The 17,422-nt window shown below is 41.7% G+C and overlaps 1 protein-coding gene across 3 annotated transcripts in view; it reads left to right on the top strand.

Moving 5' to 3' along the window:
* The window catches only part of dlgap3 (discs, large (Drosophila) homolog-associated protein 3), a 71,593-nt gene that overhangs the window by 46,801 nt on the left and 7,370 nt on the right, over positions 1 to 17,422 (top strand). Inside the window, exons 3-12 of one of the 3 annotated variants that reach the window (XM_016675149.1) lie at positions 6,216 to 6,427; positions 8,063 to 8,165; positions 8,826 to 9,042; positions 11,065 to 11,076; positions 11,170 to 11,705; positions 13,195 to 13,289; positions 14,219 to 14,438; positions 15,175 to 15,469; positions 15,564 to 15,655; positions 16,957 to 17,103. In XM_016675149.1, the coding sequence (XP_016530635.1) occupies positions 6,216 to 6,427; positions 8,063 to 8,165; positions 8,826 to 9,042; positions 11,065 to 11,076; positions 11,170 to 11,705; positions 13,195 to 13,289; positions 14,219 to 14,438; positions 15,175 to 15,469; positions 15,564 to 15,655; positions 16,957 to 17,103 (1,929 nt within the window). Of the gene's footprint in view, positions 1 to 6,215; positions 6,428 to 8,062; positions 8,166 to 8,825; positions 9,043 to 11,064; positions 11,706 to 13,194; positions 13,290 to 14,218; positions 14,439 to 15,174; positions 15,470 to 15,563; positions 15,656 to 16,956; positions 17,104 to 17,422 lie in introns of all 3 variants that reach the window. The other 2 variants (XM_016675148.1, XM_016675150.1) reach the window with 2 other exon arrangements.

The following is a 17,422-nucleotide window of genomic DNA, read 5'->3' as shown; positions in this document are numbered from 1 at the left end:
CCGTGGCCTGTCGGTAACGGTGCTGAACTCTGTTGGTATTCCATCAGAGTGGCTTCTCCCTGCAGCTCCTACACTCACAATCCACATTCCTGATGTATGTTCAAACATTTAAAAATTCAGATGCATTTGAATTCCTCAAGGATTTTTTATTTTTTTAAGTAGAAAAACATCAACTTTGAAGTATCGACTGTCGAAAGAGTGCTTAAAAGTACCAACCCCCAAATGACTTTCTTGGTATTTCACTGCTACAAATTATTGATCCACGCCCACACGTTATCTACCTTTCTCTCGAAACAATCGTGTCTCCTACTTCTCGCCACTCTTGTTAATCCCAAACGGAACAGAAACAGACGGGTGCCCTTCCGCTTCTCTGGCGGACGCAGGCCTCCTAAAATATTATGTGTAATTGCTGCAGCGTAGCTGAAAAGGCAACCGAGTGAGCACAGAAAGAGGAAGAATTGCAAACGCACGCACACGCGCACACATCAACCTCCAGCTGCGCTGAGCTGGAGCTGCCATGCAGGGCTGTGTTTCTACGGAAACAGCAGGTAGTCACAGGAGTCCCTGGTGTTTTTCCAACTCTCATCCTTTACAGACAGCTGAGGTTTGCCGATAGAAGGGAGAGCGAGGTCATGCGAGTTGCCGTTCTGAAAGGATAAACCTCACACAATTTGCCTCCGTTCTTGAGGCTGCCGTCGCCTTCGCACCTCAGGTCACAGAGAGAACTTCCCTTGCTGCAGGTTTTCTCATCTCCGGGTGTCACTGTCTTGGCAGTGTTAGGAGGGAGAAAAAAATGAGGAGGCAGTGCATTGGCTGAATTCTGTGTTGTGTTCAGATGTTGAACTCCACACATTTATGGAACCGGTAACGCCTAGAACTGCAAAGATCTGGTTTTGGACAGGACTGTTCTTTTCATTTTGTATAAGGTGTAACTCCTGTATTATTTGAAGTATAAAGATGTAGTTGGTTTCTTGTTTCCTGCAGATAAAAATCAACCAGTTATCTGTGATCTGATATACAAGATGATGTGCATTCAAGGCTACTTAGCAACAAGCATACTTTGCATGTGAAAGCAGCACAAGTGGCTTTAAAAATGGGAAATATGGCTCTTTGCCCCAGGGCACGTCTGTGTGAACGATGGCACCATTCCCCCCCCAAAAAAAATTTGACATGGTAATTCAGACCTGCATAAAAATATATTTCAGATCCAATTATAATGTCATTTTTCCCCCTCAAACGCTTAGTTTTTGAGACACCAACCAAATATCCTAAGTACAACACACTGCACATTTATTGCAAATCCTTAAGTGCATAAAAGTCTGCTAAATTTAACCTATGCTTCAACTGCATCTCAAACTGAAAACACAGCTGCAGTTTTCGAATAGTTTCTTACAACTTTGGAGAATTATTCTTCTGTTTCATTGTCACAAGAACGAGTCGGAGCCTTGTCTTACTCGTTTGATCCAGATACAGCTTTAAAAACTTTTTAATTATTAGTCTGAACATTGTTAGTCGCTTTGTGACTTGTGAAGAACACATAAGACGTGAGACTTGCTTGAGTTGCATGTTCACTCGTTTTTCCCATTTTGAAGGAGTTGCCAAGTAAAACTGACCTGTCTCACTTTCTATTTATACTCCATTGAAGCAAGAAGACATGGATTACTAAGTAAACTTGTCTATTTTGTTTCATAAGGATTATTAGAGATTTTATAAACAACCAATTATTTCTTATCATGGAAATTTGTCCTACACTGAATAAATGCGCTCAAATTGGATTTTTCAAAATTGTTTTTTCTTTTAAGATTATATGACTGCAATAAAAGATTAAACTACTTTAAGACTCGGCCCATATTTACCAGGAGGGCAACAAATGAGGATAACTCCCATCCAACATAAGGCATCTTTCAAAGGCACAGATATAGATAATGACAATCATCAAGTCATCAGACACCTACTGTATACTCTCACTAATGTGCCTCTAATGTTGCTTAATTTGCATTCAAAGCAGGAACTGATGCAGTAGATGAATTAGTACACACCTTCTCATTTCCTGTCAGCAGACTATTAGCTACCTGCCAGCTTCGTGCCAGCTCGTCATTGCTCTTAATTTTGTCTCCTCTGCTGCACCGTAGACATGTGTGCCTGTGCGTGTTTTCCAGGCTTTATGCTGTATGTGCTTTTGTTGTGTAGATCCCAGCAAAAACTGATTACATATTCACAGAAGCAAAAGAGTAGTTACCTCTGGGCTCGCGTCGAGGTATAGATAACTGAGAAGGAACGCCACATGTTTGTGATTTATGAAAGCAATCTTCTGTTTCTGTGGATGTACATTTTGATTTCTTAGATGTGAACAAGAGTTTATGTTGCTGTAGTAGTTTGCCAGTCTTAATCTGTGAATGCATTTTCTTCTCAGTCAGGTTGTTGCGTGTTATGTCAGTCCACACAAATACCAGGTTCCAACTTGGATTAGGGATTCATCAATCCACTTTTTTCACTTCCAATACCGATACAGATATCTGGAGTACAGTATGGGCCGATACCGATCCGATACGGAGAACTAGAGCTGAATTCACTGAAAGTGTTTCTTAAAAAAAAAAAAAAAAAAAAAAAAAAGGATCCCACATGTTCCTGAAAACCATTTGTGGCTGGTGTAAGTGGGCAGAAAATAATGCTAAATTCTTAAAAAAAAAAAAAAAAAAGACATAAATGTACTGAATTGCAAATTTATTTGATAACTGCACCAGTACAGCACACTTAGATGCACCAACAGCTTCACATGCTTTGCTAAAAAACACAACACAACTTTAATTTGTTCAGTCGGTGCAATTAGAAGTATAGCAATTAATGTAAAATAATAATAAAAAAACTGACGGAAACAATAGATTGATGTAAAAAATAAACTGCAACAAAACGTCCTTCAAATGGTTTATAAAGTACAATTAGGAATTATAAATACAATATAATATAAATAATAATGAGGTTTCTCAGAGCCAGAGTCGGGTAGTAAATAATTACAGTTACTTAATTGCATTTACTTGAGTAAGTCTATTGAAAAATTTTACTTTTATGTCAATTTTTTGACATGCTGCACTTTTTACTTTTACTTTAGTCTTTTTATTTTGAAGTATCACTAATCTTACTTGAGTAAAATTTCTAGATTCTCAACCCATTGAATAAACAACAAACATGTTTTACCCAAAAATTCACCAGACACACACACACCTGCAGTTTTGTTCAAGTTTCATGAGTTTTATATTGGAAGAAACTGATTTTGAAAAGTTTTCTCTGTCTGATTTTGTTATTTTTTTGTTGCCAAGATGAATTACTGTCATTTTGGTCCTGAAAATGCCAAAATCTCCACTTTATATTTGGTCCATCTGATTGTGTAATTTTTTAATCTGAAATGTTTTATAATTTGATCAGTTACTCATTGCATGAGTTGTCTTTAAACCAAACGCCTTTTTACTCTTGAGTAATTTCTTGGATGGCTACTTTTTACTTTTACTTGAGTAAAAATATATTGAAGTAGTGCTATTTTTACTTGAGTACAATTCTGGGGTACTTTACCCACATCTGGACAGACTACAAAGAATAAAATTAGTCTGAATAGATCTGCCCCTATGGTTGAGGCACATTGTCACCAATCTAGAATTTATTCCAGTATCGGGACCGATACCAATATTAATATTGTATCGGTGCTTTACTACATTGGATCATGGGTCGAGTGAACAGGACAAAGAGAATCTTGGCAAGTTTTACATTACAGCCGTCCAAGATAGATAGTCGTGTGTAAGGTTTCTCACCCACAGCTCAAATGCCAATCAAAATGTGTGGCACGCGAGCCCGACACTCTTCGTTCCCTGTCCCTTTTCCCCCCATCATCCGCCTGCGAGCGATAGATAAGAAATGATTAAAAAATGAGAATATGGAGTGAGAATGAAGGGAAGCCGGACGAGGTGAGAGAGAGAGAGGGGAGTGGAAAAGACAGACTTGGAGAGAGCAAGAGGGACGCAGAGATAGCAAAGCTCAGGGATAGGAAATAGATAAAGGAGGTTATGGTAGCCAAGGGGCTAAGATAAAGGAAGGAAAGGAGGTTGTGGAAATAAGAGAGATAGTAGAGGAGGGTGGCCACAGGGATCAGGAGATTAGGCTGAATCATCTTTTAAGTGATGACCTTAAAAACACACACTCAGCTGGTTGCCAAACCCTGGGGCCCTGACGATGAGTGTCTCAGCGCGTGTAGGTGTTTTTCATTTGGCCCCACACTTGTGGGGGACTGCAAACCTGACAGCATTTGCAAAAACTGGAGGTTTGAGAGGCCCCTTCTGTGTAAGGGGGCTGCAGCAGGCTTTCATCTTCCTCGAAAAAGACGGGATCAGGTGTAAGAGACGGACTCACACAGACGAATGCCAAACGGAACGAGTTCCCCTTTTACAAAAAGGGGAACTCGGGTGATGCTTGGTGCTTACATAAAAATGTAAATAATAGATTAAAAAAGGTCATGAACTTACTATTTGTATTTTTACCCTCTTGTTCTTAATGGTTTTAGATGTACGACAGCAAGTGTGCAATGTAATTTGGTAAGCAACCATTAGTTTATTTTGACGTAAAGGGAAAATTCTTATATTTTACAATCAAAACAGGATGTTTTGAGCTTTACTCTCAAAATCATAAGTTGTAGAAGAGGATTTGTTTGTTTGAGAGCACATATGTCAAAGCCAAAGTGCCACCCAAGACTTAAAAGTATGGGAAATTAATAAATTGCAATCACACTTTCACTTTTGTTTTTTTTGTTGTTTTTCTTTTGGTAAGTGCTTAAATGATTTTTGTCTTGCCAGAATTTTAGATTTTATCACAAATAGTCCTTCATCAGCACACAGAAATAGAGGTAGACTGGTGTCAGAAAAGGGACACTTTTAAATTCTTGTCTGGGTTGCCGGTTTGGTAGGTCTCAAAGCTACAGCTCTCAGGTAGAATTATGCAATATAAAACATAATTTTGTATACCTAAATTTGAACCAAAGATTATTGTACCTCTATGTATCACTACTTTCTTCCTGGGAGGCCAGTGTGTTATGCATTAAGGTCTATTACTCAGGTAGTTGAGGTATGTTCTTGGATATTTTTGCTTTTTTTGTTTGTTTGTTGTTTTTTTTACATAACAATTAATGCAACTGTTATGAAACCAACACAACCAAACCTGATATAACACTTTTCTATTTTTTTTAAAGCAAACTACAGTTTTAACATTGCCGTTCATAATGTAAATGAAACATATTTGTAGCTGATAAAATTCATACAGCTTAACGAGGCTTCACTGAGAACATGCTGTTTTTTTCTGCATATCAGTTCAACTGTCTACCTGTCTGTTTTTTTATTTTATTTTTTTGTTTTCCCACCTGACTTCCTTTTGTCACTCCATTGATACTTCGCTCTCCTGTTTTATGTTTTGCTATCTGCTCACTCTGTTTGCCATCTCCTCCACACACTATTTTCTTGTCCTTTGTGCATTTTTTTTCCTCCCTCTGCCTTTCTGCGTATTTGTTTATTTGCTCTCCATCTGTCGGCTTCTTGCTCACGCTTTTTTTTTCCTGTTTCTTTGTGTCAGTGTTTCTCCAGCTGTCAGAGTTTCTCTTTCTCTGTAAGTTTCTTTGTGTGTTTCTTTCTTTCTTCTCGCGTCATCTACAGTGAGCGTTTGGAACGTACGTGTTTGCGTTGCGTGCACGTGCATGTCTTTTTCTTTTCTTTTTTTTTGCTCTCATCGCGTGCACGAGCATGATGGAGCTCAGCCGGTTTGTTTCCTTTACACCCCGATGGCGTGCTCGTGTTTTAAGGACTGTGTGTCTGAGTCATTGCTGTCCTTCTGGTCGCAGTGCAAAAAATATTTTCCCGTGAGAGAAATATAATTCTGTCTTTTGGACTGTATTAACAGATATTGTGACAACACGTTCAATATCTCACAACTAATGAATTCATTTTATGAATGATGTTTGTTTTTTTCCCCTCCTAACATCTCATTTTGCAGAGCTGCTCTTACTGTTAACATATTTAGTCTGTTTACTACAATAATAAAAATACCATAAAACCTCTTCTTTTTCTCTTCTTTTTATTTTTTAACACTCATCACACCTTTTTGGTTTTGCTCTATAATCCAAGTTGTGCGTCTATCTGGTTATGTCGGTAGCCAGAGTGTGACTAACACTAGATGTGCTTCAGGTCCCCTCAGAGGACTGGGGGGGCGGCGGCTACGGTGGCTCGGCCGACAGCGGCGGTGAGATCCCGTGCCGTCGGATGCGCAGCGGCAGCTACATCAAGGCCATGGGCGACGACGACAGTGCAGACTCGGAGACGAGCCCTAAAGCCTCGCCCAAATCCACCTTGATCGCCCAGAGGGACGCCTTCAGACGCTCCATAAGCATGGATCAAAGGTTAAATGCCACAAGAACCGCATATATGTCACCACTGATAGAGAGCCCACGGCTTCCCCCCCTTTCTGGGTTTAAAGGCGAGACGGCACAAGCTGCATTTCCTGCAAAAAAAAAAAAAACCTGGAAGACAGAAAGATACCCTGATGTGAGCATTTACAAAAATATAGAATGTGACTATGGAAGGGAGGAGACGAGCCTGGGGGAAATGAAAATGTTAGTTCTTCCTCAGTAAGCTGGCATTTTCCATGTTTTAGCAAACCTTAAAACACTTTAATTGGCATAATTAAATCCTCAGCTCAAGCAGCCTCATACTTATGTCCTTGATTGTGCCAGACACATCCAGGATTTCGATTGGCTTAAAGCTAGTGGTGGATAATTGTGTGTAAAAACAAAAAAAAACAGGACATGAAAAAAATAATTGTTTTAAATTTTACGCTGATTAAAATAATGATACCATAGCAACTCTTTTAGCTTAGAGAACTTCATGTAATGGGTTCTACTGGCTGACCAGCAGGATCCAAGCTCTGGTTTATTTAACACACCAGAGACAAATAAATCGAACAAAAGGTGATTTATAGTGTAGTTGGAAAAATTATAATTTATACAGAATAAACTTCCATCAAATAGCTGGTTCAATCTTCCATCAACTACAAAGGTTTTACCTGGTAAAACCAGGTAAAACCTGGTTTTACCAGCAGTAAAACCAGGTTTTACTGCTGGTTTTACAGCAGTAAAACCAGCTCATACAGGTTGTACTGCTGTATGAGCTGTTTAATGGCTGCTGGGTGTTTTGCCGTTGGCTTATACAAGAAAACACTTGCTGCATTCTTTTTTGTTGTGCAGGAGGCACCACTTCTGCTTTTCAAAGATGTACGGTTGTATAATTGCGCATCTATTGCAGCTATTTTCATATGCGAGTGTAAACGTTGACTTTGGCCTGTGGGGCGTGGCCAGCAGCAGCTTATTCAGATTTAAAGCGACAGGACACCCCAAAAGAGCTCATTCTGAAAGAAGCTCGAAGTAGGCAGAACTAAGCAGACTAAAATCTTATTATGTGACATTGATTTTGTGCAAAAAGAATATGTTATGAATTTTTGTATGACCCACAGACCTATCCTTACCTGCATAATAGGTCACCTTTAAGATACTGCAGCCTGTCATCTCAAACCAATCTGCCCGTTCTGCCTCCGATATCAAAACATTTCCATCCATACAGCTGCCACTCACTGAATGCTTGCTCTCTTTTTTTGTGCCTGATATTTGAAGGTGAGTGTGTATACGGGTGAAACCACATTTTACCATTCAACCTCTCCCGTTTTAGCAACAGAATGTGATAAACAATTCACAGTTTTAGTAGAATTTACACCAATTACTTGATGTTTAGCATTTTGCGCCCCGCTTTGACAAACTGGTGCATTTTCATAACGCTCTGAATGACTGACGCTTCAGCACTCATAAAACATGACTCATAATATTTATGATGGCTGCAGCCAGACCATTCACGTTTGCAATAAACGTGGCCGGTGCTCATCAGCGCCGTGTTGGCTTAGGAGAAAATAAAACTTGCATTAGTCTGAGATTTGTGCTATTGAGGTCACTATAATGCTGCTTCTTTTTTTTTCTGTTACGTTTTAGGTACTCCTGTAAGCAGTGCACAGATTCCTACCCAAACAGCAGAACGGCGCCTAAAGCCCACACTCGCTCTCGCAGCTACACTCGCTCTCTGACCAGCTCACAGGTGACTAACTCCATCATCCTGGCGTTTCATTTATTCTGGAATATTCCAATGTATACGGAATACCTTTGAACTTTTTCCACATTTGTTTAGGTTGCAGCATCAAACTTAAATATCTTTCAGGGTTTTTTTTTTTCTGAATTGCCCTGTATTTGGCTCCATCTGCTATGAGCAGCTTTCCTGTCCTTGCTGAAGAGAAGCATCATTACTTTTCCTCCTGACACAATGTTTTGCTTGAAGGCTAAAATGCTCAGTTTTGGTCTCGTCTCACCGGTTCTACTACGTTTCCTGTGTCCCCTCCACGGCTTGTTTCAAACTGCAGACAGGACTTCTCGGGCCTTCCTTTCTTTTCCACTCTCAAGACTTGTTGAGCGCTTGACTAATAATTATCCCACTCAATTATTAGCGGTTTTAAGTAATGTTCCTTAAGAGGCTCAAACAACTGTAATTACGCTGAAATGCAGGCAGGTTGTTCGTATTGGATGGTGTGAGAATAAATGGGCAGGATGCAAATGCAAACCGCAGATTTTAGGTTTTTGTTCTAAAAAAACAAACAAAAAAAAAAAAACAATTGAACTCAATTTGTCAGTTTCAAGAATACCCAACCCTTTTTTTGTTCATTTCTCACACAGTTATCATTATTTATTTATTTTCTTACATAAGCTGGGAGACACGTTGAACCATCAGTTCGAGACGGTGTGCGAAACCATGTTCGGCGAGGTGGAGTCGCAGGCCGTCGAGGCCCTGGATCTCCCCGGCGTGTTCCGGACCCGCAGCCACAGCTACGTGCGCGCCATCCAGGCGGGCTGCTCCCAGGACGACGACTGCCTCTCCGTCTTCTCCATGTCTGGCCCCCAGGGGAGCATCAAGGGCGGGGCCGGTGAGTGGACTTAGCGGCGTGTGCATCCATTTTATTTATTTATTTTTTTCATTTTCAGCCTCCTGACTTCTCCGTTCTCTCTGCCTCTAATTCAGCCTTCTCTCTCCCTCTGTGTGTCTGTGTGTACGTTTGCAAGCTATAGGCACAGACTTGCATGTGCCTTATTGCTCATGCTCTTTCTTCTCTCCTACACCCCTCTGCTCCCGTCTCACCCATCGCGCTCCCTTGTGTGACTGCAGGTTTCTCGCGGTTATTACCGTTGCTGTTGCTTCAGTCTCTATCTCTTTCTTGTCTTCCTTCGACAAGACAAGAAGACGAGATCTTATCATCTTCAATCCTTTCACTCAACACAAAAGTCCACCTGTGCAGCCGTTACTTCATTAGTCAAGTTTATTTGCGCAGAGCGTTTCAGCAACAAGGCAGTTGGAAGTGCTTTTGCATCATGAAAAGTCACCCATTATGAAACAAGTCATAAACATTACATTTTGTCAAATGCCATCATCAAAATCAAGCGAAAACACATCAGATATGTTAATCAGTGTTCAAGCTATTATTAATCAAAGGCAGCTCGAAACACAGCGGCTGGGTTTTTAGCCTCGATTTCAAGGAAGACGGAGTTTCGGCTGTTTTTTGTGGTTTTCTGGAAGTTTGTGATTTGTGACGCATAGAAACTGAATTATTACATTTTGCCACATAACCACCACCGACTTCAAGGTTACTACTCTGTCATAGGGACAATAAAAAGTAGTGCATAATTGTAAGGTGAAGAAAAAAATAACATACATCTTTCCTTCTTTTAAATCACAATAGAATCATTGTTCTGACCCTTTGCTTCCCCTATGCACTCACAGAGCAAATTAAAGTTTACATTTAAGACTTGATTTTCTCACCAAGTTCTATTCAGTGTGTCATCTGAAAATGCAAAGAGTAAAATATTGCTACAACAGCAAACCTACCAAGATGTGGTCTTTCTACTGAAGTAAGGCAAGGAGCTCCATGGTAACTGGAGGAACTTCTGATATCCATAATTAAGGTGAACCTGTTGACAGGAAAACTACTAGTTATGTACAAGTGAATATTTTTGCTTAAAAACAAAGTTCAAACCTCGATAAAGTTAAAATTATGTACCAAGGTTTGTGTTCACAGCTCATTTAGCTGGAGCTATGTGCGCAGAAGAGTTTCAGTTCTAAATGTACCTTCCCAAAGACATGCACCTCTAAGTACCTGTCGCACTTTTTTTTAGACTTTATTCATAACACTTTTGAATTATTATTATTTCCCTTCCACTTCAGTTTGGCGCTGCATTGTGTTCGTCCCTTAAAATCTCAACGAAATACCCTAAAGTTCGTGGTTGTGATGTGACAAAATGGAGAGGGGGAGTTGAAGGCCCTGTTTATGCATGCATCACACAGGTAATTGCTGATTTTTGTCAGCTGCGTGTGTTCGCTAATGTTTGTTTGCTCATCGGAGACGTTTTAGACCCTCGCAGGATTCAAATTTACCCAGCTTCCAGCAAGTCCCACGAGATTTATTAAAAGCGCTGCGAAGCATCATCCGCATCGAGTGTGAAACGCTCATGCGCTGTACGTATACCTCCAGAGCGCAGACACGCGCGCGCACCCAGGGCAGGGCTGAGCTTCAGCTAGTATCTTTTACACTGTGGAAAAAAAACAAGCTGCACACACAGATGCGAAGGGTGATGAAGAAAGGGAAGCGGTATGGATTGCTTTTGGTATCCGTCAGGCAATTGCTTTAACTTTTAGAAGAAAAATTTGCCCAGGGGAAGAGGTTTTCTGTTGTCACCTTTGCTATATCTGACATATCCACCGCTTTGCTCTCTGCCTTTTGCTAAAAAGTGTATTTTTCATGAAAAGGAATACTAGCCAAGCTGTTGAATGAAGAAATAGACTCCAGCATTGCCCTTTTATAATGCTCTCCGTGTTCTCTCTTCTCTCTTTTGTCGGTTCACGTCAAAATTCCTCCTTTTTTTCCCCACTTTAACATTCCTCTTCTCCCCTCTAGTCTGTCCCTTCTGTAAGTATCCGCCCGCTCTTTTCCCTTTTCACATCGTTTACTTTAACCTCAAACACCTCTGTCTTCTCCTCCCTCGCTCTTCTTACACTTCAGTCTTTCCTTATCGTAAAGGTGCTCCCCCACCGCTCCCACCTCGCATGTCCAAGTCTTCTCTCTCGGTGCGCGCCCAGAGCAGCACTGAGTCCACCCAGGACGCCTACTTCCAGAGCGGCGGACAAATGGCTCCGGGCACCGGGCGCCCCAAGCAGCACAGCAACTCCATAGACCTCGGTGGCTCCGAGGGGCCGTCGGGTCGCGCCTCCAGGGGGGGCTACTACACGTCCGGTGGGCCCGGGCGCTCCCGTCAGCACAGCAACTCGGCGGAGAGCCTGGACGGGGTCAGGGGTTCCAGGGAGCTCGTGCCCTACGGAGGGGGGCCCGGTGTGGGAGTCAGGGCAAAGCACAGCTGCTCAGCCGACAGCCTGCTGGAGGGGCCGCCACGGCCGGCGAGGGACCGGGACGGCCGGGTCGGCGGCGGCAGCCTGGGGAAGTCGTCCTCACTTCCTCAGAACAACATGATAGTGAGTAAGATGGGCGGGCAGGACGACGGGCGCGCGGCCAGGAAGTGGAGGCCGTCCATCGCCGTGCAGGTGGGGACGAGGAAATGTGAAACACATAGAAAAATATCTTTAAATGATTTTTTTTTTGTTTGTTTTTATGTTTTTGGTCACAGTTGACAAAACTTATCAAAGAAAACATCAGTTTAAAAAAAAATGCAATTTTCAAATGGTGACTCAATTTGTGTTTTTTTTTTTTTCATTCCTTAAAGTAGGGGAATGTCACTCTTATTTTTTAAAAATGTATTAAAACTGTCAGCATGTCGTGACAATATGAGTGATGTGAAAATATCAATCTTCACCTCCTCCATGAACTGCTGAAGAAATTCCCTCCTCCACCAAAAACAACCAATCAGAGCCAGGAGGAGGGTCTTAGCGCTGTCAATCGGGCTCATGTACGCTGCTCACTGTGCAAATGGTGGGAAAACAACTTACCATCTCAGAAAAACCATTTATCCGCAGTCATCAGTGGCCATGCTTGCTAGCCTTAGCATTCGTTGCAGGCTAAGTTGTGTTGAACCAGCTTTAGCATAGCAGAAGGATGTGAGCTGATTGACGGAGGAAGACCCTCCTCCTTTCTCCTCCTTTCTCCTCCTGTTTCTGACAGAGCTGTGTGTTTGTGTAAATAACAGCTGATCCATAGCGAGAAGGCAGAGGAGCTTGTTTATTTTTTTCACAAATTATCTTTCCCATATTGTACTGTCAGGACATGACAGTTTTAGCAAATGTGTTAAAAAAAGAGAAGCAAACTGTAGTTCCACATGATCAACATTGTCTATTTTACTATGTTCTAATGATATAGCTTTTATGCTAATATCCCAACATTAAATCTGATCTATTATGCCACTAGTAGTGAACCTAAATGTATAAATTACTGTTTGTGGAGTTGAATGCTTGGATAATCTGATAGACTTTGTGTGTGTGGCAGATTTCCAAAAATTGTATCTTATTTTTTATTTATTTAAGTCATTTTTAACTTTTCCTTACGCGATTTTAAAAAACCCCACAATGCTGAAAAAGCAAAACGAAATGAAAAAAATCAAAGGAAGAAAAATAGAAGACAAAACTATTACAGAAATAGACAAACATTACTTAAATTCTTGTCGATGGCAAGAACACAAAGTGTAGACCGAAAAAAGTGTAGGTGTAATTTTTTTGTACATTTACGGCATTGTCAAAATCAAAGCTGCAGAACCTTTTCTAAAACACACCTCCAAGGAATTCCAGCTGAGTCTGGAATGGAAACGGAAAATATCCGAGCCAAAACTTCAGTTTTTTTTGTCAGATCACACATTTGTTCTCTGACAGCAAACACATTCGAAACACGAGCCAGCAAGTTCCTCATACAGCCGATATAAATCTATTTCCACAAGATTAACCCATAGCAGCTGTAGCTTCTTGTTTTGTTTTGTTTTTCTTTACATTTATTTCTGTGTTAAAATTCTCTCCGTCCCAAAAAGATATTGAACTTTTCCTTTCCTTCTAGCCGCTCATGTTCTGTGCTTGTGGTTTGCTGTTGCAGGTGGACAGCTCGGAGACTCTGTCCGATTCCGACACGGAGGGAAAAGCTCTCACCGAGGTTCACTCCATAGGAGTCCAAGTGGAAGACGAGAAAAGGTAAAAAAAAAAAAAGAAAAAAAACACAGAAACAAAGCAGCAAAAAAAAAAATATTATTCATCTGCAGAACTTTCTCTCCCAGCTTGACTTGTTTTGGTGACATTTAAGTTTCTGTCATCACGGATGCTCAAACTCAGAGTGGGGGTTCGAGGGGTGTTTGTTTACCCGCTAATTTATCTTTGTTCCAAAATATGCGGCTTGATCAGGAGCGGCTGGTCTTTGTGCTGTAATTTATGTGAATAATTCTGATTTATATTCAGAAAAAGCACTCGTCTTCCTGCGCGCCCGACAGCGTCGCCATGTGTACGGCTGATTTCCCGTCTATGTCCAATTAATTCATTTAAGATTTCATCAAGCAGCACAGCTTGAACTCGGAAACACTTTGTTCCAAGAATGTCTCTTTTATTTTTTTCTTCTTCTTTATTTTTTTTTTTACTTTTTTTTTAACCATGTTTGTAACCCCGTCTACTGCAATCCGTAAACACAACATGGCTTTCACACATGACTCGGCGCTTTTCCTAATTATATCCATTCTCGCGTTTGAACGCAATCGCCGAAGATGACATCAAGACATCCGGCGCTGCGGATCTGAGTCACGCTGCGGACCCGAACAGACTGAGGAGACAGATGAGGGGAAGTTTGGGTTTAAAGTTGCAACAGTGTAAACACTCATCAGTGAGCACACTGGCATGACATTTGCACGCACCGATGCGTCATATGCCAGGGGATTTAGCAGGACTCATCACAACCAGGCGAGTGGCGGTGATTGCCGCGACAACACAGCACTGCTCGGTTTGCAAGGTGAAACGAAAAGAAGGTCGAAAGGAAAAAAATAAATACATAAGAAAATTGAGAAAGCCTTCTGCAGGCAATTGAGTTTGATCAGATGGCTCTGAGCCTGCTGTGACTCCTTGTGTCTTTTTGCAAGGCGGGCTCGATTCAAACGCTCCAACAGTGTGACGGCGAGCGTGCAGGCCGACCTGGACCCCGAGGGCTTCCCGGGGCTTAGCGTTGCTGTGCCAACACAGGACAAGAGTCTGCAGTTTGGCTGCTCCTTCCAGAGGCACTCGTCAGAGCCAGAGTCCGCGTCGCAGTACGCAGAGTGCCACCGCACCGTCCACACGCAGGGCCAGTGGGCTTACAGAGAGGTGGGTCCCTGCCAGAGGTCTTCCTCATGAAAGATGCAGACTTTACTTTGAATGGTTCTTGCTAAAGAATACTACGAAAGAGGATTAGGGAAACTGGGGGGAATAAAGGAAATGAATTCTGACTTTAATCTTCTGAGATACTATGCCAGAATTCTGAGAAAAGAAAATCTGCAAAAATGTCACAATTCTGAGAAAATATGTCATAATTCTGAGGTTAAAGCCCAAATTCTGAGGCATAGAAGTCAGAAATGTGATATTAAAGTCAAAATTAAAAAAAAAAATTGGCTTTAATCTGAGGGGGGAAAATGTCAGAATTCTGAGAAAAAAAATTCTGTAAAAAAAATAAATAATTCTTAGATCAATGTCTGAATATTTATTCAGTGGCCCTAATCCTCTTCTGCAGAATATTGAAGTTACACACAGATATGATCACTCTCTGCATTTTAAGCTGTAATGTAACCTAGATTCCCTCTATGAAAATTGTAAAATTGTTTTCCATAAATCTAATCTTTGGCTCCTCAGCTGCACAACGTTGATGTAGATTGGCAGATTTTATTGTACAACACGGTTGGTAATCCAAATTACCAACCGTGTTAGCATCTGTTCATCGCCTTGTCGTCTATTTCTTTTTAATGCGCTCGATTTGGAGTTGTAGGCCTTCCAGGAGGTACAGGGTTATGTTTTTGAACTCAGAGTGTCATTTCTAAAAGTAATGCATCCCTTCTGCTTCACACAGGACCTCATTCAGGGCAACTACACCACCGAAGCTTGCCAAGTCGACACAAGGCCCCACCAGCACCCACACCTGCCGCCGCGCTCCCACTCCCCCCTGCCCATTACCGCAGAGCGCGCCTGGACGGCCACACCGTCCCTGGAAGGCCCGCGCAGCCTCCCCGACTCGGGCCGGGCCTCGCCCTGCATGAGGGACGGAGAGTTCTTCCTGCGCCTGCTGCAGACGGAGGTGGAGAGGATGGAGGGCTGGTGTCAGAACATGGAGAGGGAGGCGGAGGAGAATGAGCTTCCAGAGGACGGTGAGTTCAAAAGCTATTTCTCATTTTGTTGCTGCTGTTTTTATTGAACTGCATTTCCACTCTCTCTCTCTCTCTCTCTCTCTCTCTCTCTCAGCTCTTGAGCTAATTCGAAGCGCAGTTGGCAGTGCCCAGATGCTCATGTCTCAAAAGGTCCAGCAGTTCTTCCGCCTCTGTCAGCAAAGTATTGTAAGTGTGCATGAAAAGTCACATCAACACACATTTCCATATAAGCGTGTTACTATGCATGTTGGATATCCAACATGCATAGTAACATAGTAACACATGCAGCTTTCCTCGCACATTTCTGTATCAGGAAAGTAAGCATTCATAACTGTTCAACTTTTTCATGCTCTGTTACTTTATAGTGCAAACTTCAATGTTTTGAGGGATTTTATTTGATAGACCAGCAATACAGTAGTGCATAATTGTAAAATTGAGGAAAAGAGATATTGAATTTCTCAACAGATTATTTGAGCACACCATTGGTGCCCCCAAGAGGAGGGTTGTGGGGGGCCATTGCCCCACTGAAAAATGTTGGCCCACCCACTGGCAGCCCCAGAGAATCATGTTCAATTCATCTTCTTCAATCAAGACATGAAAGTAAAACCCAGCAAATACATAAAATTAAATTTTAAAAAATACTTAAATGATCCCAAAGGGAAATTACATGTTGCTGTAACTCATTAAATCAGAATTCTTCAGAGTTATTGTAGGAAAAATTTCCTGTCGAATACAAAAGCACACTTCACCTTTTTATATACATTCTATACGTTACTATGTATGTAGTTTTTTTTTTGTTTGTTTTTTTTTTTTGTTGTTTTTTTAAGTTGTGCCACTTAGATTTTTTGTCTAGCCTGGTTTGGCCACTGCTATTAAGATTTTCTGGGGGCACCACTAGCACACCTCATAAATCTGACCTTTATAGAACAGCAAGAGGAAAACCATTGTCGTTAGATGTCCAGTTTGCAGTTTGGAAGGAGTTCTAGTTGTATGAGCTCAACAATTAACATTTTTGACTATTGTCTAACATTGTGCATTACCCTAAAACAATATCCTCATATCAGTGGCTAAATAATGCGGTGAAGATGCTTTTAGTCAGAAGGACACAGAAGTCAGCCAGAAGTGAGAGAAGATGAATGGTGCTAACTCAAGGGCAATACTGAGAGAAACCCTGTTAGTGGTTACCTTCGCATATTCTTCTGTCACAATGGTCCAGTCAATGTTCAAATTGAAATCTATGAGAAACTTGATGTGCATAGATCCTCTTAATCCGATCTGGTTGGGTTTGAACTATTTTACAAATAATTGGCAAAAACATTCAGTCTGTAGAATCTGATTCCTGAGAGAAAGAGTTCTAAAACTTGCAGCTGTGATTGTGGTGATTGGTGGAGCTGCACCAAAGAATTGACACAGGAAGCCAGGATGCAAAAGCATGTAATAATTTTCAGATTGTTTAGCCAAACATTCTCTCAACTTTCTATGCCCAGGACCCGTCCGCCTACCCCCAGCCCACGTCGCAGGACCTGGCGTCCTTCTGGGACCTGCTCCAGCTCAACATAGAGGACGTAAGGGTTAGGTTTCAGGACCTCCAGAAGCTCAAGGACTCTGGGTGGAGGCTCCCACCTGACAAGAAGGTGAGGGACCGGAGGGTCCGGCCTACCCTGGTTTCCCTTCAGCATTCTCCCCGAGCTAAGATGGCTCTGTGCCGCCGAGTAGAGCAGATGGCCGTGGCCTCCAAATGTTTGCGGGCCGTGAACGCTCAGAACAGACCAAGAGGAGCCAAGCAGATCTGCCCGCGAGGCACCGGAAGTTCAAATTGATAGGGTTTTATTTTGCATTTACTTTTAATTTATGTATATTTAAGTTTTTATCTTACTTTTCTTGCACTCTGTCAAGAAAAAGACAGCTTTTAGCATTATTTTCTATCAAACCTCTCCAAAACTAACTCTCTTT

The sequence above is a fragment of the Poecilia formosa genome, unplaced genomic scaffold (assembly GCF_000485575.1).
Source record: "Poecilia formosa unplaced genomic scaffold, Poecilia_formosa-5.1.2 Scaffold107, whole genome shotgun sequence".
Taxonomy (NCBI): Eukaryota; Metazoa; Chordata; class Actinopteri; order Cyprinodontiformes; family Poeciliidae; genus Poecilia; species Poecilia formosa.
Note: the sequence above shows the minus strand (reverse complement) of the source record. Positions and strands in the feature narration are given on the sequence as shown.